The sequence below is a fragment of the Echinops telfairi genome, unplaced genomic scaffold, assembly GCF_000313985.2.
Source record: "Echinops telfairi isolate 266 unplaced genomic scaffold, ASM31398v2 ScPeMD7_70;HRSCAF=299, whole genome shotgun sequence".
Classification (NCBI taxonomy): Eukaryota; Metazoa; Chordata; class Mammalia; order Afrosoricida; family Tenrecidae; genus Echinops; species Echinops telfairi.
The window spans coordinates 10,390,357-10,412,406 of NW_022103968.1; the positions used below are offsets into that span (position 1 = coordinate 10,390,357).

The 22,050-nt window shown below is 54.4% G+C and overlaps 1 protein-coding gene across 1 annotated transcript in view; it reads left to right on the forward strand.

Annotated features, from left to right (window-relative positions):
- Window positions 1–21,809, forward strand: part of RGS10 (regulator of G protein signaling 10) — a 38,032-nt gene extending 16,223 nt beyond the window's left edge. Inside the window, exons 4-5 of the mRNA XM_004700900.2 lie at window positions 6,006–6,149; window positions 21,293–21,809. Coding sequence (XP_004700957.1) covers window positions 6,006–6,149; window positions 21,293–21,457 — 309 coding nt within the window. The 3' untranslated portion in view covers window positions 21,458–21,809. The remainder of the gene's footprint in view (window positions 1–6,005; window positions 6,150–21,292) is intronic.
- Window positions 21,810–22,050: the final 241 nt, after the last annotated feature.

Below are 22,050 nucleotides of genomic sequence, written 5' to 3' on the forward strand. Positions count from 1 at the left end.
ACACCAATCCACAAAGTCCTCCTCCATCTCACAAAACAGAGGGAATGGTGTATGTTGGGGGGTGGTAAGGGGCAGCCCACCGTGTGGGAAGTGGAAGGAGGTGGCACGGAGAGCAGGGCCAGCTTCCTGAAAGAAGGACCGAGCGAAGCCAGGCTGCTGAGCTGTGAGGGGAGGAGCAGCTGGTGGGTGGCAGCCAGAGGAGGGGTTGAGAGTGAGTGGATGGAGGAAGAGACCCAGAGCCCCCCTCTTCCTGAGCCGCTGGGGGTGGCGAGGCTGTTTGATTGAGGGTGCTTGGAGTAAACAGTTGCCTTGTCTGGCTTTACCGGTGGGCAGAGTGGCAGCATGCTTGTTGGGGGGGGGGGGGGGGGCTCAGCCGACACGAACCATACTGCCGGGCTCTAGCTTTCTGGGGCCGAGGTCTCAGGGGAGCTGCAGGTCTGGGTCTCTGACTCTTTGTGGCCCCAGGGTTTGGGGGGGAAGTGTCCAGAGGACACTTGTTCTCAGGGCAACAACTGGTGTCCAGGGGAGGGACCCGTCCAGACCAGGCTGTGGCCAGTGTGGGCCTGTAGGACCAGAGACAAGAAGGCCCCACAGCGAGTCCCTGGCGGGGCCCCACCCTGGGGTGGGTGTCTTGTTCCTGCCTGCCCAGCAGCTAGAATCCAGGGGATGAGAACTATTTGGAGAATCTACCGAAATAGCTGGCCAGCCCTGGTTCTCCTTCCCTTCCTTGGGAAGTATCGCTGTGGACACCCGGCTGTCCCGTGACCGGCTGTGGTTGGCAGCTCTGGGTCCCCCTCTCAGTCACACTTCCTGTCTCCGCGCAGATGAGCTCTGCCGCCGCAGGGCCCATTCCCCAGCCTGGGTTGGGGCTGAGCTGGTGACGCTTTGGGGACCCCCCCCCCCCGACCGGTTCACCCTGGGAGACTCAAGAGGGCCTGGCGGGCCTGATGCCAGAGGTGGGGGCCTGCCCTCCACTCTAGCTCCTCCCACCTGTCCTCCAAACACTGGGGACTGCCAGGTTGACCCTGACTCATGGTGACCCCATGTGTGTCACAGGAGAATGGGGCTCCCTAGGGTTTTCTTTCTCTTAAAAACAAAACAAAAAAAACCCCATTTTGCTGTGAACGGCCTGAGGTTTACAAAGTTTCCATTCAGCAGTTCACACACATTTCCTTGACACTGCTACTGTAACCCCCCTGGACATACCGTCAGTATCGACTTCTTCCTGTGTTTCCAGTTTCTGCCCCTCCTTCCCTAACCCTCTGGACTTTGCTCCTGGGTAAATGTGCCCTTTTGATGATTTTTAACAGGGAGGCGAAGTCAGTCCTGGACCTGAAGGGTGACTAAGAATCATGGTCTTGGGGTCCCATCTGCCTACCTGGTCAGAAAACCTGGTCTGTCTTACAATTTTGAGTTCGGTTCCACATTTTTCTCTCCTCCTAGCTAGGATCTTCTAAAGAGATCTTTCAGAACCGTTGGCAGTGGTAGCCGGGAACCATCTAGTCTGATGCCAAGTTTGTGGAGGCAGAGGCTCTGTAAAGGGTTTCCAATGGCTGGCCTTCAGGAGATTCACGGTCCTCTTCCAACGTGTCTCTGGGAGGACTGGCATCTCCCAAGTTTTTAGATAGCAGCTAAGTACCTTAATTATCTGCATCACCCAGGAATCCCAAGCTACTCACTGGTCCAGCGGTTCTCAACCTGCGGGTTGCGACTCCCTTTGGGGGTCAAACAACCCTTTCACAAGGGTTGCCTTAGACCATCGGAAAAACACACAGATATTTCACAATATAAAATTACATATTGTTTTGGGATTAATCACTATGCTTTAATTATATTAGTTGTGTTCAATTTGTAACCATGAAAATACATCCTGCATATCAGATATTTACCTGACGATTCATAACAGTAGCAAAATTATGGTGAAGTAGCAACAGAAATAATTTTATGGTTTGGGGGGGTCACCACCACATGAGGAACTGTTTGAAAGGGTGGTGGCGTGAGGAAGGTTGAGAGCCACTGCTAGCCCTTTGAGAACCATCTAAGATAGCCTGGATTTACAAGGTCCCATGTAGGGGTGCATATCTCCCTGTCTGAATGTGTGTCTGGGAAGAGAAAAAGCAGGCCATGTAGGGTTTATGGATTTAAAAAAGTTTTTTTGAAAAAACATTGTATTTTCGGGTGATTACAAATGTATTTCATGTTCACATGTCCAACACACGGTTGAGAGGAAAATACATTCAGAGGCCTATGCGCCGTGGTGGAAGTCCTCCCGCACACTAGCACAGAAGTCAGGCTGGGCTTACTGCTTTTCGCATCTTCTAGGCGCAGATGCAAGTCCGGAGATGCAGATTGGTGGGTGAGCAGCTCTGGTGGCCGAGGTCCTTCCTTTTATGTCTTTGTCCTGAAAACCCCCCGAATTACTACTGTTAAGTTTCTCATCACACCAAGTTGGTTGGGTTTTACCTTCTGAAATTCTGCTTTCACACAGTCGCTTTGAAACAGGAAGTGGTTTTCCAAAAATGTTCCTTCCTACCGGTGGGGAGGAGGCCCGCGGCTGCTTAGAGTGGGGCCTTCGTGAGAGGCAGGCAGCTCTGCAGTGCTGGGTCTTGCTGCTCGTCCTGGGCCGTCGCTGGGATAGCCTGCTTCCTCTTCAGAGGCCCCTGTGTTTTGAGCGTGACACAAGCGATGATCTGCTCAAATTAATCATCCGTAACAGCTGCCCTCTTGGGCGTGGCCGGTGATCCCCACCTGGGCCTGCCCCTGAAGGCGTTGGTGAGGCTAGCTTTCGTGGGTGAACAGGAAGTAGATTTGGGGTTCGTGGGGACCTTTGTCAGTGAGTTCCCAGAACAACTATAGCAACACCCCCCAAAAACGGCTTTTCCTCAGTGTGTTCGTCTGGGTACTTTAGAGAAACAAATCCATAGAAACCCATGTATAAGAGCGTTTGTTTGTTTTTAAACATTTTATTAGGGGCTCATACAAGTGTTATCGCAATCCATACACACATCAATTGTGTAAAGCGCATTTGTACATTCATTGCCCTCATCATTCTCAAAACATTTTCTCTCCAATTAAACCCCCGACATTAGGTCCTCATTTTTCCCCTCCCTCCCTGCTCCCGTATAAGAGCGTTTTATGTAAAGGTTAAGTGTGCATCAAGAAAATATCCCAACCCAGTGCTGCCCAACCCAGTTAACCCATTAACCCATATGTCCAACACCAATCCACAAAGTCCTCCTCCATCTCACAAAACAGAGGCAATGATGCCCACTGCAGGAGGAAAGCCGAATCAGTGAATGTGTAAGCATCTCAGCACTGGCAGGGGTCTCCACATGGCTGCTTCAGCACCCAGGGCTGCATCGGGGTAGGTCCATGTGGCTTCTCCTTGGGGATGCCTGGCAGGAAGTCAGCCTTGCAAGCTGAAGCAGGGAACTCCTAAGGCAGCTGCACCCTGGTGCGACCACCAGAAAGCAAGAGACCCAAGAATTCGAAAGGCGAGGCTCACCAAGCCATTTATCCCTCCGCCCTTCAATCAATCCCACATGTGTGTATCGGCCAGTTGACACAACAAACCAACTCACTCAGTTTCTAAGCATCCGGCCTCGAAACTTTCTGCCTTCTTCCTTCTGGTCGGGTCAGCGGGTTCTGAGAGCCTGGGATTGCTCGGCTTGGGCTTTCTGCAGCACACCTTTCTGTGCTCCAGACAAACCACAGCTCTGTGTCTCCGAAGCAATCGTTGCTGCTTCCTCTGTAGAGTAAGGTCATGTGCTTAGAGAAACAGCCCCCATCTTTGCTGCTGGGGTAAGTGGGGGAGGGTGTGTGTGTGTGTAAGTGCCCAGGAAAGCTTCCTTCTCTAACGGAAAAGAGAATTTGGAGGAAGGTCCTGGAGGATCAGGCCAGGCCTCTGCAGCCCAGATGATACGCATATTGTTTCTACCGAGCACTCACCCTGAGGTGGCGTCCCCTTCCATCAGAGTGTTGCTGATGGAATTTGAAGCCTGCAGGATGCTTTCAGTCTTTCCGGTTCTGCTTCTAAGACTTAAAAGGCGGCTAGAGCCTCTGTAGGAGCTGGTTTCCCAGCAGGACTACCCTTGGGGACTCCAGGGCGGACAGCGGAGCTCAGTTCACTACTTGGATGTAGTCATTGTTATTGGGCTGGTGTTGGCTGCTATTGAGTTGAGTCTAACTCCTGGTGCCCTTATGTAGAACACAAGGGACCGTAGCCTGGTCTTGCACCAGCTGCCGGATGGTTGCCACGTGTGAGCCCCTTGTCGCAGCCACAGTTTCATTCCACCCACTGTGGGCCTTCCCCGACCCTCCGCCGTGTCAGTCACCAGGCTCTTTCCCAGGAACGGGTCTTTCCGGATGCCATGTCCAAAGGCAGCCCGGTACAGTCTCTTTTCCAGGGAGCCCTCTGGTTGTCATCATCAAAGTGAGATGGATTTGTTCATCTGGCCATCGATGGTATATATTCAATGTGCGTCACCACCACTAGAATTCCTGGGTCTTCCTTATCCGTTGTTCAGCTCCCACGTGTGTGAGGTGATTGGAAAGACTACGGCTTGAGTCAGGTGCACCTGAGCCTGCAAAGTGCCCTCTTCGCGCCGAGAGCGTTGCGCCTGTTTTCCCAGCGCAGTGGGCTGTTTGGCTTCCTGGCTGCTGCTTCTGTGGGCACTGGCTGTGGGTCCACGTGGGATGAGTTACTCTCAACATGTTGGAGTTGGCACCGGAGATGCCAGCGTCTCATCTCGTTGCCTGGAAAAGACACTTCGGCTCTAGAAGGCTGGCAGGCCACACGGGGTGGAGGGACAGCGTGTCTCATCTGCGGAGAACTGAATGGCAACACACGACTCTGGGGCTCCCAGCCCCACGTCTCACTGCAGCCCCGGCCACATTCTTCTCCGTGACAGGGAAACAGCACAACAGACTGGGGCTCTTTGCTGGGTGTTCCGAGGTTTAAGGAAGTCGGGCTGTGACTGCAAGGCACCTAGCATGTGTCTGAGACAGATTAGGCGCTTAATAGGTGGTAGGGATGTATGTGCATGGTTAAACTTGTTCACATCTGTGTGTGTGTGCATGCAAATATTGTTAGGTCCTGTGGAGTTGGGCCTGGCTCCTACTGACCCCCATGCAATGGAGTGATACACTGCATTGTCCTGCACCGTCCTCCTAACGCTTATGTTTGCGCCCATCGTGCCGAGGTACGTTTCCTGTTCTGCTCTCTCTCTCACACACATGAGGGGGTCGGAAGTAGCCCGGCCCCTCAGTCCTCAGAGGGACCCCCGGGATCGGAGCCGTAGGGGCTTCTGTTTCTTCAGCTCCCTGAGGAGGGCTTTGGCAGCTGTGCAGCAAACCGGCAGACCAGTGGTCAAGCACACGCCGCTGTGCGCACCGCTGTGAGAGGTGCGGTGCTGGGCCACTGAGTGCATTTGTGATGGTGTGCACCAGTTCCAGGGCTTTGCTACCCAAGGAGCGCTCTTGCCCATTAAGTGGTCTCCCCACCGCCCCACCCCCAGCCCTCAGCAACCACTAACCCACTTTCTGTGTCTGGGGATTTCCTATAAGTGGACCCATGCAATCTCTTGCCCTTGGTGATTGATTGGCTGCTTTCACTTAGCACCATGTGTTCGAGGCCCCAGGCTGTAGCCTGCATCAGAACTTTATTCCTTTTGATGGCTGCATGATACTCCCACGAGTCCTGAGTTGGGAGACTTTTTCTAAGGATTATCCTGAAGGCTCACTGGGCAGCGATTCTTTCTCTCGTCATTCCCCAGGGTTTGTGACTGGAGATGAGGTTACAGCTGCATGAGGGCAGAAGCAGGTAGAGGCTAGACTCTGGGAGCTGTCTCAGAGAGAGCTTAGCTGGGGCTGCAGGGCTGACTGCTCTCTGGCCTGGCAGCCCCTGCCTGCCCCCCCCGCCCCCCCCTGGCCTGTAGGGGCAAATTGGGCTCAGCCAGGAAGGCTGTGCTCCCAGATAACAAACGGGCTCCCTGTGTCTCCTCCAGATGCAGGACAAAGCCAAGGAGATCTACATGACCTTCCTGTCCAGTAAAGCCTCATCCCAGGTCAATGTGGAGGGCCAGTCTCGGCTCAACGAGAAGATTCTGGAAGAACCACACCCTCTGATGTTCCAGAAGCTGCAGGACCAGGTAACCCAGCTGCCTCAACTGTACCTTGATTAGAAAACCTGTGTTTATCCCGGGCCTTCAAGAATTCAGTGAAACGCCAGGTGGTAGACTTCTGGAAGCCAGCACGTCCAATCCCAGCAGGGACGCTGGGCGAATCAAAGGCAGAGTCTGACAGGCAGTGGGATCTGGATTTGACCTAAAGGGGTTCCCAGTGTTTGCTCTTGGGCCACACACAGTGGGTCAGCAGCTAGATGAGGAGGTCTGGGGACGCCGTGGGTTAATCATTGGGCTGCTAATCACAAGGTCAGTGGTTCAAACTCACTAGCCGCTCCTTAGGAGAAAGATGAGGCTGTCTGCTCCTGTAAACATTTACAGTCTTGGAAACCGGAAGGCACAACTCTGACTCCACAGGGCCACTCGGAGTCAGAATTAACTCCATGCAGTGGGTTGGCTGGTACCATGATTAAGCACTCAGCCGCTAAGAGCAAGGTCAGTGGTTCGAAACCACCAGCTACTCGGTAGGAGAAAGATGAGGCTCTCTGTTTCCATAGAGATCGCAGCCTTGGAAACAGCTGGGCAGCTCTCGTTGTCCTACAGGATCACTGAGTTAGAGCCAACTTGATGGTAGTGGATTTGGTTTTGGGAGAGGGGGTGCAGTGCTATTTGAGGAGTCCCCAGGTGACCAGATAGTTACTGTATATACTCGTGTATAAGGCGAGTTTTTCAGCACAATTTTAATGCAGTTTTTATGGTAAATTAGGTGCCTCAGCTGATATTCGGTTTGGCTTATACTCGAGTATATACGATAAATATTCAGCTACTGACTCAAAGACTGGAGGTTTGGATCTACCCAGAGGTGTCTTTGAAGGAAGTCCTGGCGATCTGTTTTCCCAAACCAGCCATTGGAAGCCTGATGCAGCACAGGCGGCTCTGTCCCCCGTGGAGGGGCAACACGTCGGGATTGAGTCCACAGGGACAGGGACCGTGGTGGGAGGGCTTTATGAGGATGCAGCATGTGGCAGCTGTTTGCAGGGAAGGAGCTGGAAAGCAAACCGGAGCACTCCGAGCCTTGGCACAAATGTCCACATGAGCCATGACTTCCAGCCATGACTTCCAGTACCATGAGCTAGTTCCTAGCCTGGCCCCAGGCCGTGGCGCAGAGGGGAGCCGTGAGCTGCATGTCCACACAGGAAGGCAGGAAACACTGGGCTTCATTTCCTGGAGCGTTTTTCTTATGGGGACCGCTAATCATCACAAGCAAAGGGGTGATGCTGCCCCTGAGGCCGAGCTCTTTGCCGGGAGCTTCAGAGGGGACTGCGTGTTATACTCGTCTTACAAAACCCAGACCTTTGCCATCAGTGTGTCGATGCTGACCTGGACCGACCCTCTAGGACTGAGTCAAGCAGCCTGTAGGATCCCCAAGGCTACCTCGTTATGGAAACAAACTGCCACTTTTTTCGCCCAGGGAGTAGCTGGTGGGTTGAGTACTCTGACCTTTTGGGCAAGCACTTACCTACCCACTGCCCCTCACCAGGGCTCCTGACGCTTCTTGTGGCTAGGTGCCAGCAAGTCAGTTCTGACCCACAGTGACCCTATGCCCAACAGAACAAAACACTGCCTGGTCCTGCGCCATCCTCACAATTGTGCCTGTGCCTGACCCCATTGTTGCAGCCACTGTGACAGTCCATCCCCCACCCTCCACCCCCACCCCCGCTTGACCGAGCACGATGTCCTTCTCCAGGGACTGGTCTCTCTGGCCGAAGCAGTCCCTTATTCTTAGGGAGCGCTACACACAAATGTGTCATCAAATAGGAACAGACAGAAGTCAGATCTCTGTTGACCGTGACCTTGCCGAGGCTACCCACTCCTACCGTTACTCTGGTGGAGACCAGAGGTTTAAGTTAGTCCCACAAACTTGAGCGGGGCCCCAGAACCGTCCGGAGGGCTTGCTCAAACAGATGGCTGGGCCGCAGAGTGAACCCCCACACTGGTCCCAGGGGGCACGAGATGAGGCCTGGAGGCTCGGCAGTTAGATGCCCAGCTGCCTAGCACAAGGTCGGTGGTTTGAAGCCCCCAGCAGCTGTAGGCGGGCAGAGGCCTGGTCTGGGGCTTCTGTGAAGTCTGGAGCCGAGAAGCTCTGTGGGGCAGCTGGACTCTGTCTTGTGACGCTGGACCCTGTCAGTCTGGTGTTTGGGTTTAGGCTCGGGTGTGCAGTGCTCACCTAACGGCTCTGGCCCACCGCAGCTCCCCGAGCGATCTGCCTTTGTTTAGATGCCAGCCCCAAGCTCCGTGGGGGCATGCTCGGTCACGGTGGGGACCTATCAGTCAGAATCAACTCAAGGGCTGCCACTCAGAATGGGCCTTGAGACTGCCCTTGTTGTGCTGTTTCTGTGTTGAGAGCTGGGGCTTCCGTCCTGGTCAGGGGAGGCGAATGGTAAACAGAGCCCAGCAGAGGAAGAAAACGGGTCCAAAGACCCGTGTGAAGGCCTGTTTGGGGGAGCGGGGTGTGGCTGGGAGGGAGAGCGTTGGAGTTAAGAGAGAGGTCGTGGCCAGGTCTCGGGGATTTTGAGCGGTGGCTATTTATAGAACATGCCGGTTGGGCTAATAAGGTTTGGTTTGATTTACTTGGAGGCTGGGCAGCTGGCTGGGCCCCAGCTCTGGTGGATGACCCAGCTGGCCAGAGGTGTCTCTGTCACTAAAAGTCGGCCGCCGCACACACACGGTGGCCTGCTGACCGTGGCTTAGCATTTACCCTGGCTGGGTTGACGGGGCGCTGAACTCCCTGCCCTCTGGGTTAGAGTTGTGTCCCAATCACGGTAGGTTAGGTTGGCACCTGACGACCATGCAGGCGGGTCCTGTTTCTGAGCACTGCTACTGTGTCCTCCTGTGAAAAAGTGCAGACACAGGTTACCTCCCTCCCCGAGCTGTGCCCGGATGTCAGACCGCCGCTCCTAGATAACCACAGACTGCACTTCCTTAGACCTGACGCCTTCCTTCTGCAAGGACATTTGGATTAAGTAGCCGGGAGAGCCCGGGCGAGGAGCCCTGGGGGGCCACAGCTTGGACACCCTCTCCCCCCAGCCGCTCTGCGAAGGAAGAAAGATGTGGTTGTTTGCTTCTGTTAAGATGTGCAGCTTCAGAAACCCCCTGCTGGGTGGCTGTGAATTAAAATAGACTCAGTGGCAAAGGGGTCTGTTTGAAAGCCTGGGAAAGATGGGTCCCCTCGCCCCCTTGGGCCCAGTTTCCTCCTGTAGAAGGCGAGGTTCTGACCAGGTGACTGGGAGGATGTCATGTGGTCAGTGCTCTGTTAGTGGTGACCATGTGTGTCCTGGAGGACGTAGCAGGAAGATGAATATAATTATTCTGATCTAAGTGGCACACAAGGGGCATTGGGGGCCTCTTGGGTTGTTACAAAGGGAATCCTACTGGCATCTGGTGGGTAGAGGCCATGGATCGGTAACCCTCCTGAAATGCACAGGATCCTCTTCAACAGTTCTCCAAGCCAACACGTCAGTCACATCCAGGTTGTCCTCGTGCACTTGTCTTAAGGCAACTTCCAGAGCATGGCAGGGCTCACCTTAGGTCCGTACCGGAGGCGCACAAGAAGGTCTATGCGGTTGTTTTACCCTTTAGTGGATTCTGGGAAAACAATGAGAAAGTCTCCTCAAGGTGGCAGGATACTTTGGCCTCTGCAGCTCATTGGGACCTGCCACCTCACCCTGGGAGAGGATCCACTGACCGGATATCCCCATGACCAGCCTAAGGTTGTGTGGTAGGAGAGGGGCCATGGGATGGGTGGTGCCCTGGGCTCTGGCGAGGTGGGCTTTCCCCTCCATACCAGCCCTCTGAGGACGACTCTTCTCACGAATCAGTATTATTTGGAAGGGCTGTCTTCCAACCTCGGAGTTCTCATGGTCCCTCTCACCTTCTGATTCATGCTGCCGTTTTCCTCGTGGGGCTGTGCTTGGGGCTAGCAGTGGCTTTGACTTCCATGCACCTTCCCTCCCCTGCTCCTCCCCCCCCCCTTGTTTCCCCTTTTCTGTCTTGCGCTTCTGGGCTCCCAGCTCTCAGCTGATTCTAGAGCATTCTCTCAGTTACTCAGCTACACAATGAAGGGGCCAAGTAGTCACCGCAGCCTAGCATGCTTTTCTTTGTAAGTGAAATGCCGGCGCCCTGACTGCTTAGCAGCTGCACACATGTGCTCTGCTGAGCCCCGTGACTAGAGCCCAGGGAAGGAGGCCCACAGGGAACCACTAGCCAGGAGCACACACCTACTACTGTCTTGTCGGGATCCTAACTGTGGGGCTGCTAACTACAAAGCCATCAGTTCAAACCTACCAGCCAGTTCTCCGGAGAAAGACGAGGCTGTCTGCTCCTGTAAAGATTGACAGGCTCGGAAGCCCAGTGTATAGAGTCATTAAGAGTCATGGACTGACTCGACGGACGTGGGTCCTGAGCCTAGACTCTGTCTCCATGTATTGAGATGGTTCATTTTTTTTCAGTAGAGTTTTGTAGTTTTCCTCATATTGTTTTTTATATTTTGCACAATTTATACCTACATCTTTCTGCTGTCCCCACCTCCCCCCTTGGTATTAATGCAAATGGTACTGCTTTTCATTGTATCTTCTGTTTCCTGCTGGCATCTGGGAAAGGCAGTGCCTTTTGAATATTAGCCCTATAGCCTGCGACCTTGTTATAATCACTCAGAGCCAGGAATGTGTTGGGGTATTCGGTCAGCTCTTTGAAGAACGGAGCCTGTTGAGATCAACTGGGTGACTTGAGTTGGTGCACGGGTGAGTTTAAAACAAAAACCTGGTCCCACAAATGTCTCCGGCCCACTTTACACTTCTGTCTTGCCAGAAAGCACCTTGTTGGGGTCCCTCAGCAGGACACGATCATCTCCCCGAACAGTGAGATTTGTGATACGCGAACGGTGGCGATCATCTTGAAAGGCAACTTTGCCTTTAGATGACTGTTCTCTGCCCACAGGCACGGCCACAGGCCTGAGGGGGAACAGGTGCCGATCCTCCGTGAAGTTATAGGACTCTCCGTGTCTCTACGGGCTGCCAGGAAGCCCCCACCCAGACCAGCGTTGGTCCTGGTCTGGGAGAGGCAAAGGGGACGCAGCCTCGTTGCTGACGGAAGGAAGCCGTCAACATTCGGATGCTTAAAAACAGCAAGACTCGGAGCGGTGTCAGCGCTCCCAGCCACATCCTGGGACCAAGAAAAGAACCGTGAATGGAGGCTCTATCCTCGGGATCTGAGCTGAGAAACCAACCGCCCGATGGCCTGGAGTTCTCCCTGATCCGTAGCATGCCCGCGTCTATCGGGATCAAACTAGGCTCTGTAGGATTTTGCAGTGGCTTGGCTTCTGGGAAGTAGATCACCTGGCCTTTCTTCTCAGGTGGCTCCAGATGGATTCCCTCCCACCCTTTCCGTCAGCAGCCGAGCGCTTCGCTGTGCCAGGAATGTCAAGAAGTGAGAAGCGTGTCGTTTATAGACAGAAATAAGGGTTGGGCCAGGTGTGGAGACAGGAGTCAGGGAGGGTCATGTGGGGTGTGGGCTCCATTCCTCCCCCAGCCCCTTATTCTTCACGAGACCCTGCCCCCTGAAAGACCACAGCGCCCGATCCTGGACTGAGGGGGCAGACTGGATGTGTCGGTCATGTGCGTGCCTGCCACTGCCCGTTTCCAGAGAGCAGCCAGGCCTGGGCAGGTGTGCAGCACCAGTGGGCAGGCTGTGGTGGGCAGGTCAAAGGGAAGGGAAGTTGACCTCCTGTGGTTCCCATAGCCATTTGCCTTATGAGGGGCGAGGTGTGGAGGACAGGATTTGAACTACTTTTCAGGTTTTTGGTGTGTGTGTTTTTGGTTTTTTTTTACATCTTTAACCTGGTATTTAGAGGAAGGGGAAGGGAGTGTTGGTCACCAGAAGAGCTCTTAGCTTCTCTTCGCAGTGGCAAACAGCAACAATCAGATGCCCACACTGCGAGCAGAAAGCATGCCAGTGGGGGTTTGTGTCTTCCTTGAGTGTGACAGACTCAGGGAAAAGTGCTCCCACCACCACGTGGGCGTGATGGTATTGCACTCTGGGCCTGTGAGGGGGCTTGGCCCCAAGCAAGGCTCTCTGTCCGCTCACCCCCAGCCTCCTGCCGCCTGGAGTTCTGCCCCGGCCCCAGCACTGATGGTTTCATTAAGCTCCGGGCATACTCCAGGCTTCAGGCCCTTTTGGGGGCCACCTGGGACTTAGTCTTCTCACCTGCCCTCTGCCAGCCTACCCCAGGACCTCCTCCTGGGCACCCCCGTCCGACATCCCAGGAGGGAGAGGAGGCGTCCCTGTCCCATTGGTGCCCCACCTGAGCAGCCCTTTCCACACCGTCTGAGGGTGGAGGGAGGGAGAGAAGCTTCCTTCTCCCCATTTCCATCTGCACACGTGGTCTGACAGTCGATTCTCATCATTCACCGTCCTTAGGGCCTAGAACAGTGGTTCTCAACCTATGGGTTGCAACCCCTTTGGGGGTCGAATGACCCTTTTACAGGGGTCACCTAAGACCATCAGGAAACCATAAATATCACAATATATAATTACATATTGTTTTGTGATTAATCATTATGTTTTAATTATGTTTAATGATGTTCAATTTGTAGCAATGAAAATACATCCTGCATATCAGATATTTACATGACGACTCATAACTGTAGCAAAATGACAGTTATGAAGTAGCAATGAAAATAACTGTATGGTTAGGGGTCACCCCAACATGAGGAACTGTATTAAAGGGTGGCAGCATTAGGAAGGTTGAGAACCACTGCTCTAGGAAGTTGCCACAACCATCAAATGAGCCAAGATGGAGCCACTGCTTGTAGGGAAAACTGGATCCCGTCAACAGGCTCCGTGCGCCTCTGGTCACATTTTGTGTGTGTGTCAATGCATAACCTTGTTTTATGTGCGTTTCTGTGTAAAGACATCCTATTTGGTAGACATTGCTGATTCGTAGGGAGGTACAAGCAGTTTGTGCCGGCGTCTGAACATAAAGGCGGCTCGGTCGAGCCCCTCCTGCAGTGCGTGGGAGAAAGGGGAGGCCGGGGACCTGCTTCCATGATGGGCGTGGCCAAGAACGCCCCACGAAGTGCTCTATGATGCCTGGCTCACTGCCAGCCAGCCTGCCAGCAGCAGGTTCAGGGTTTATGTGTGATTTTGGTTGATTGATGTGCACAGAACTCGTTCCTGGATGAAGTTTTTCTAACGTATTTTTCTCCGGAACGCACGCGTCTTAGTTATCTAGTGCATCCGCGACAGGACACCCCAAGTAGTGCACAGAAAATTATTCTCACACTGTTTCCGGGGACTAGACGTCTGAATTCAGGGTGCAGGCCTGAGGGGGAGGCCCTTGTCTTTTCTGCCTCTTGTACTCTGATCTTCCACGGCTGTGGTGGCTTCTCTGCCCACACGGTTATTTCTCTGCCTCAAACTCGCCTGACTGAAGAAAAGCGAGCCCGTAGGAACAGGGCTCAGGGTCTTAACGTTAATGGCAAAAACTCAGTTCCAAATGGGTTAGGATTTCAGACCCGTTATTGGGTGGTGGTGGGCGGGGGCTGCTGTTTAAGTCTCTCTGCATTCTGCGTAGCCCTGCGGGGCCACCTTCGACAGCAAGACCAACAGCCAGCACTAAACTGTGACAAAGCTGCACCAAACAGTCGTGACAGGGACACCTGTTTACAGGCTGAGCGCTGAAACAGGAAGGCCCAGCGGTTCCAACCTGGTTCCAACCCCCCCGCTGGGGAACCGTGCAGGTGCCCCCACCCCCACCCCCAGCTGCCCCCCTTCAGAACTCCTTGGGCGCATGTCTGCGGGTGACTGCGCTCAGGAAGTAGTGGTCTGGGAGTTAGAGAGACATGTCATCCGGTCCACCTGTAGAGCTATGACTTGCCGCCTTCATTCAGGGACTTTTCACTTAAACACTAAACCCAATTCTTAAAGCAGACAGGAAATCACAGGAATAAAACATTCTTTGCGTGAAGGTGCCCCGCCTCGCACCTTAAGATCATGGGTGGGGGTGGGGGCTGGGTGTCTTCAAAGGGGGAGGGGCAAGGTGCGAGTGTCCCCTATGGGGCCGTCTCCTGTGGGCCGGGGTCTCCAGAGAGTCTGCGGGAGAATCCCACGGTCTTTTCATGCCACTTTCCCGCGAGCTCATGGAAGCACCGTGGGACCAGCCTTCGGAGACGTGCCCAGGTGATCCGCAGGCTTGCAGCGCAGGTGGCCCAGCCGGCGAGGAGCGGTCCTCCGCTCGCCACTTGCAGAGGCGGCGCTGTGCCTGCGCCAGGCGTGCGCGTCCGCGAGGGCGCCTTTCCCGGGAGCCCGGGGGCTTGGAGACAGGGCCGCCCTGGCTGCCCAGGTGGCACCTTCGCAGGGCAGGCTCCCTGCTCGTGGTTCCCCAAGCGCCCTGCCGCCACGGGCCGCCCCAGGATGGGGTCCCGAGGCGGGGCAGCCCGCATGCAGCTAGATGGCAACAGAAATGCAGCATAGCTTCCAACTGGATTTTTCTGCCTCCTCGGCTGCCATTCCTCATGCTGAGCGTCTCCGTTCTCTGATGTCCCCCTTCTATCACCTTGAGCCCCCCTAGGGTTTGCCTACACCAGGGGTTCTCCACTTTCCTAATGCCACCACCCTTTCATACAGTTCCTTGTGTTGGGGTGACTCCCCCCAACCATAACGTTATTTTTATTGCTACTTCATCATTGTCATTTTGCTACTGTTATGAATTGGGCGACCCCTGTGAAAGGGTCGTTCGACTCCCAAAGGGGTCATGACCCACAGGTTGAGAACCACTGGTCTGCACGTTATTTGTCTTTGCGAACATACTGAGATTACTGATGGTGTGGGTCAGGAGATAGACTCAGGTCAGTCCTGGGATGGAGGAAGCACGGGGTCAGTTCTCCCCACCAGGAGGCCCAGCTTTCTAGAACCCCCAAACCAAACCCACTGCCATCAGGGACCCCTTTGTCTGGTCGAACTGCCCCACAGCATTTCGAGGGCTGCAACCTTTATGGAAGCTGACTGCCACATCTATCTCCCGTGGAGCCACTGGCGGGTTTGAACCACCAGCCTACCAATTAGCGGTCAAGCACCACTGCACCATCAGGGCTGTTCTAGGACCCCTCTCTTGTCCTCACTGCTGTCGAGTTGATTCTGACTCACATCAATCCTGTAGGACAGGGCAGAACTGCCCCTGTGGCTGAACGAGACTGTAACTCTTTCCGGGAGTAGAAAACCTCCTCTCTCTCTCTGGAGGAGTGGCTGGTAGTTTCGAACCTCTCACTTTGTGGTTATCAGCCCGATACGTGAGCCATCAGCGTGCCTGCCCTGGGCTCCCTCCCCTAGGGCCACCAAATTTCCTGCTGGGATAGGAGCGCTGCAGACTCCATACTTGGACCCTGAAGGGACCCCGGTGGCGCAAGGGTCAAGCACTAGGCCACAAATGAAAGGGTGGCAGTTGGAAGCCCCCAGCCCCTCCGCAGGAAAAGAGACCCAGCCATTTGTTCCCTGAATGATTAGACCACCTAGGAAATCTGGCGGGGAGGGGGCAGGGGCAGTGCTCTGTTCCAAGGGGCCACTGTGATTCAGAACGGCTAGGGTGACAGTGTCTCCCACTTCTGGGCACACAGATGTAAAGGACACACGTGGGACCATTGTTTCTGATGTTGAATGCAGTTTTGAAATGAGGTCTTGGGTCGTTTGAGGTTCATGTACATTGACCGTGGCCATGGATCCTGTGTGTAAGGGGGGCAGGTTATTGAGTGGCAGGAGAGTGCAGTGGTTAGGAGAGTGCCTCCCAGAGCCAGCTGTCAGCCATCGCACCCCTCACTGTCACACACTGTGGTGGGCAAAGTGGGCCTCAGCTAGGTAAAGCCAGGGCCTGCAAGGGAGGACAAAAGGAGGGATTGTGGCCAGATGCTGCCGGTGTGGCCATGGTCAGTGTCTGTACCACCTGACTCCTGCTGTTAACCGCATGCCCGCGGTAAGCATTTACTGCCTCCCACTTGTGGCGGTGACCTCCATGATGGCGAAGGCTGTGGTAAGCAACAGCACACACATCTTGGGGCACTTTCTGGGGGGTGTTTGGGCACAGTCTCTTAATTCCTCAGCTAAGTGCCCTCACTGAGGGGCTCTGTGCTGCGTGGTCCCTGCTGCCGGGGGCTTCGGGGCCAGGGCGAGGAGACCTGGGTAGAGACAGCCGCTGGCCGGGACAGCATTAATTCCTTATGCCTCAGAGCAAGACCTCTGTGCCCTTGGCCACTGCCCCACGCCCATGCCCCACACCTCTGTGGAATAGCAGCCCCTTCCCCACAGAGGGCAGGAGAAGAGGCTGCAGTCTCCCAGGGTCTCCTGGCATGAACCTCCCAGTCCCCTCTCCACCTAGGTGGCCCCTCCCGGCCCCTCCTTGTTGCCCACCCCGACTCTGGTGGACCCTTCACCTCCCTCCCTTGGAAGCAGGGCCCTCAGAGTGACTGCAGACAAACAGGATACTCTGCCCCGTGTGCAGGCTCTGCGGAGACAGGCACCCTGCTCAGATGGTGGGCCCTGGCAAGCTGGGGTCTGGGTGCCTGAGGGCGGCCAGGCGGCTACATGCACACTGAGCAGCTATTCCAGACTCGGAGTGAGGTGGGCACCTGGAAATTGGGGCGGGGGGGGGGGGCTCCTGTGTTAGAAAGGGCTGCATAATGGAGGCCGTGAAGGACGGCGGCTTTGCATGGAGTGGGGGGTGGGGGCTAGGCAATAGTAATAGCATTCGGCAACCTCCTTGCCATTGGCTATGGATTTTTGCATTTTCTCATAACCTTTTCTTTGTTTTAATCATTTCTCCACACTGAGCAAGTCACTAAGGGAGCCCGGGTGGCCTAGTGGGGTTACCAGTGGGGCTACCTCACCACAGGTCAGTGGTTCAACCCCACTAGCTGCTCTGCTGCAGAAAGGCGAGGCTTCCTACTCCCACAAAGACTTACAGTCTCGGAAAACCCACAGGGGCAGGTCCCACAAGTTGCAGTCAACTCATTGGCAGTGAGTTTATGAGTTTTGGCAAATGACAAGACTGATACAAAGTAGATAAGCAACCAGCATGCTGGTCTCAGCTGCCGTTGTTGTGTGGGGCCTGCCTCCGAGCAGCCCCTGGGGACGGTGGAACGAGGTGCTCTCCAGCCCTGTGCCATCTCCGAGATGGGGTGTGTGTGGGTGGCATTTCTGATGCAGGGTGTTTTCGTTGGCTGATCTTACCCAGCCGGCTTTCCTTCCTTCCTTCCTTCTGCGCCCACCCCCCACCCATGTCTGGTACCACAGAAGCATGTAGTGTCCCCTGGCAGACGGTGGGACTCAAACCACAGGGAACCACCCCCACCCTGCCCTCCAGATAACTAGCGTGCTGATCTCCTTGCCTGCCCCCCAGCCCTGCGGGATAGGGTAGACCTGCCCCATGGGGCTGTCACAGCTGTCATTTGTATGGGGCCCAGTTGCCAGGCCTTTCTCCTCATGGGGCCCCTGGTGAGTTGGTCCCTGAGGCTTTGCCTGACCCCGCTGCCAGCAGGGGTTCTGGTAACCCATGTAAACCAAATACTCAAACCCACTAACACAGCGGATTCCAACTCAGTGTGTCTGAGACTGCAACAGTTTATGGAAACCAGGGTAGCCTCATCTTTCTCTTAACAGAGCCACTGGTGGGTTTGAACTGCTGACCTTGAGTTAGAAGCCCAACTCACTGCCTGACAGTGACATCAGTAGTATCGCTGCCATCACTGGTGTCGAGTTGATACCGACTCTTAGGGACCTGCTGCCCATTTGGGTTTCTAAGGCTGTAACTCGTTACAGGGGAAGAGAGCCCTCTCTTTCTCCTGAGTTGCTGCTGATGGGTTGGAACCGCTGACCTTGTGCCTAGAGCCCTTTGTTTGCCACTGGTGTAGAGAGGGGCAACATTGGGGTTAAGGAGGTGCAGTTGTTTTTTAAAAAAATATTTTAAAATTAATAAATCATTTTATTGGGGGCTCTTACATATTTTAGAACAATCCATACATCCATTATATCAAGCGGACATGTACAAATGTTGCCATCAACAGTTTCAAAACATGGTCTTTCTCCTTGAGCCCTTTGATATCAGCTCCTCTTTATTCCCTCCTTCCCCCACCCTACCACCTCTGCGAACCCTTTATAGAGTATGTATTGTTGTTATTATTTATACATATCTTACTCTGCCCATCTATCCCTTCACCTGCTATCCTGGTCTTCGTCCCCCTCGAGGGGGGGGTTATTCTGCCATCATTGCTGTCCGTTCCCCCTTCTTCCCCCTTTCCTTTCCCTGAACTCCTGGAATCATTACTCCCAATACTGTTTCTAAGGGGGTTTGTCTATCCTGAATTTCATATATTGAAAGATCTCGTCTGTACCAGTGTATGTACAGCAGTCTAGCAGGATTTTCGAGGTCATGGTAGTGGGGGGAGGAAGGATTAAAGAACTAGAGGAGTGTTGCGTGCTTCGTCAGGGCTACATTGCCCCCTGGATGCATCTTCTCCTCTGTGCAGCCCCTCTGTGTGGGGATAATGTGTCAATATCCCCGGGTGGGCTCTGGGTCTCTACTCTTACTGCTCTCCTTCACCTCAATAAGATTGTTTACTTTTGAACTTCTGATGTCTGTTCCCGTCAACAAGGGAGGTGCAGTTTTTTTTAATAGCTTGAGATTTTGAACAAGACTGGAAGGACCATAGGGCAGGCACCAAACCCAAACTCACGGCCATCAAGTCAATGCTGCCTCATGGTGACCCTATAGGACAGGGGAGAACGGCCCCTGTGGGCTTCCCAGACTGCAACTCTTTAGGGGAGTAGAGAGCCCCATCTTTCTCCCATGGTGCCGCTAACCTCAAGGTTACCAAGCCAACACACAACCTACTACACCGCCAGGGCTGGATCAGCCCTCGTCATTGAATCATTTAAAGAAATCCAGAATGCGGTGCGATGGGGACTCAGTTCACAGCGAGTACCCCAGGCGTCCGGCGTGCCTCACCGTCGGCCTGGGAAACAGAAGCTGGAAAGATCCCACGTCAGTCCCGAGGCTCCTGACCATCCCCCACGCAGATGTCTGAGTTCTTAGCCATCTTAAGACGTTTACTTTACAAAATAGTTTGTGTGTGGAGAGAGGGTGGGCCGAGTGGTCAGGGATTCGCCATCCCTGTGATAACCCGGCCCAGCAGCACACAGCCTTCGAGGCGCCTTAAGAACTTTCCACTCTGCTTGCCGAGCTGCGTTGGTGCAGTCCGGGGGTCGGGGATGCGTGGTGGGGGTTCCTCTCACCCCAGGGGCCGACTGAAGATGCCCTGCAAGTCACGGCGCCCGTCCCGAGAGAGGGAGAGAGGCTGACGTGGCGAGAGGTGCCTGAAAATGGATAGACAGTCGTTCTCCGTGTCGGAGGCTGGGAATACAAATGCAGGGCGCCGGCTGGAGGGGCTGGCACTCTCTGTCCCCTCAAGGGTGGCCCTGTGCTCTGTGTCCTCATTCCTGGGAAACCTCCAAGTGTCCTGGTATCAACTTCCCCTGCGCTCTGCTACGTTCTCTCCTCTAATCTCTTTTCTGTCTCACAAGAGATCCACTCAAGATAGGGCAGCCGACATTGCGTCGTTTATGTAAGGCCCAGACGTGAGGTCAGGGTGCACAACACGTGTTTGGGGTACCGGTCCAATCCACGGCAGCTTCTTCCTGCCATTGAGTCGATGCCGACTCACAGCGACCTATAGGACAGGGTAGAATGGCCCCTCTGGGTTTCTGACACGGGAGTAGAATGCCCTGTCTTTCTCCCTCGGAGGGGCTGCTGGTTTTGAACTGCTGACCTTGTGGATCGCAGCCCAACATGTAACCACTAGGCTACCAGGGTTTCTCCCATGATAACCCAGCAAATACACCCATTTTTTGTGGGTCCTTTCTCAACCCCTTTTGTGAGGATCCCTGTGAGTCAGAATCATTTGGCAGCTGGTTTGGTGTGTGGTTGAGGTAGGGGGATTATGAATGGTCTGAAAATGGGGTGGCAGAGAGTGTGTGTGCTGAAATGGGGAGCCACAGGAATCTTCGACTAGTGGTGCCCGAGGTGACAGCCCTGCCTGCAGCCAACTTCAGCTAGGTTGGGGGGCCTCCCCGGGCTGTGGGCCGTGCTCCCAGCTGGTCTGCTCATGCAGTGTTTACAATCATCTGGAGGCTGCTGCTGGGGGCTTTTCCTGAAGTCACTCCTGTGTGGACTGCAGCTGTCCTCCTCCATCCTATCCTGTGCAGTCCAGTCAGTGTGGAGGTCTCGCCTTCTGGAGACCCGACTCTGTCCACCCCCCCATGCTGCACATTGCTGTAACTCTGAACAGGAGCTTCCAGACTGAGACAGATAAGGAAGAAAGACCTGGTGACCGACTTCCGACAGGCACTGTGTTGAGGGGGTCCCCCCCCCAGTTTCAGATTACTTATTCTTCTATCTATAATTTCACATGGATTTCACCACATTGGATGTGATGAAGTAAGACAGGTGAAACTGTTCACGACAGATGAGTACGTAGGCACAAGTCACCTGTGCTTACCTTGCTGGCTATACAAATGCAGGGCGCTGGCTGGGTGACCCACCCCTGAGTCTGTGAGCTGGCACCCAACTCCACAGAAGAGACTGCCCCACAGCCAACCTGCACGGGGTGGCCTCCTTCTGTTTCTTGGCGGAATAGCAAGCAGCATCTGGTGCTGCCCTGGCTTGATGACACCATTGTCTCAGTGATGGATATTCCAAGCTCCAAGAGAAGGGCGTCCCAGTGTATCTGCCTGAGTTCAGTGGAGACACGAGGCCATGGGCCAGTGCTGTGAATCTCAGCTGTGGGGGGAAATAGAGAGGTGTCCGCTCCTGTGGTTCTGAGCCACGGGGCCCACCAGACGGACCTGAAACACACCAGGGCTCTGCCCGGCCCTGCCCGCCGTGGGACTGACTGCGCTTGCTGTATGTCTGTGGGTCAGAAAGGCAGCAGGGGGTGTGGGGGGTGCAGCTGGGGGAGTGTGCAAGGTCTTGTTCATGTCTGCGCTCTCTGCTGGGGGTAAGTATTTAAATACGGGGGCTGATGGGATGGGATAAGCCTCAGCTCTTGGAATTGTTTTCTTTTCCTTCTTAGATCTTCAATCTTATGAAGTACGACAGCTACAGCCGCTTCTTAAAGTCTGACTTCTTTTTAAAACACAAGCGCACCGAGGAGGAGGAAGAGGAGGAGAAGAGGGAGGAAGATCTGCCCGATGCCCAAAGTGCAGCGAAAAGAGCTTCAAGAATTTACAACACCTGAGCCCCCTGGTGAACCAGGGCCGCTGCCTGAAGGAGCCAGGGACTCACTGCCAGGACCCGCTGGGCCAATAGTTGCTTTGTTATGTGCCAGGACTGAAATGTACAAACACCTGTCCGTGGGGTGCGCGTGTATTTTATTTACTGCTTGACCAGTCAGTTTTGCATGATGATGGCTAAGCCTACATAAAAAATAACCAATTAGCTTTGAAGTTTTACACACACACACACACACACACACACACACACACACACACACACACGAGGGCGGACAGATTCTGCCAACCCTGGACTTTGGGCATCTTGCAGCTTGATTAAACGTGTGAGGTCACAGGTCCTCCGCTGTTTCTGCCCGAGCCTGTCTCCCCATTGCTGCGCACTTTCTCTCTAGGACGGGTGGGCCTGAGGAACTCAGGGGAGGGGCCATGGCCTGCCAAATGCCTCTTGGGTTACAAAGGAAAGGGCTTCGAAAAGAAAAGTGCGTAGGAAAATTCCATTCTCTTCAAATCGAACTTTTCCCATTCATTTTGGACACCCCTTCACACTTCTCGGGAACTCAATCGTCGATGGGTAGCCCTGAGATGGGGCCCTGTGTGT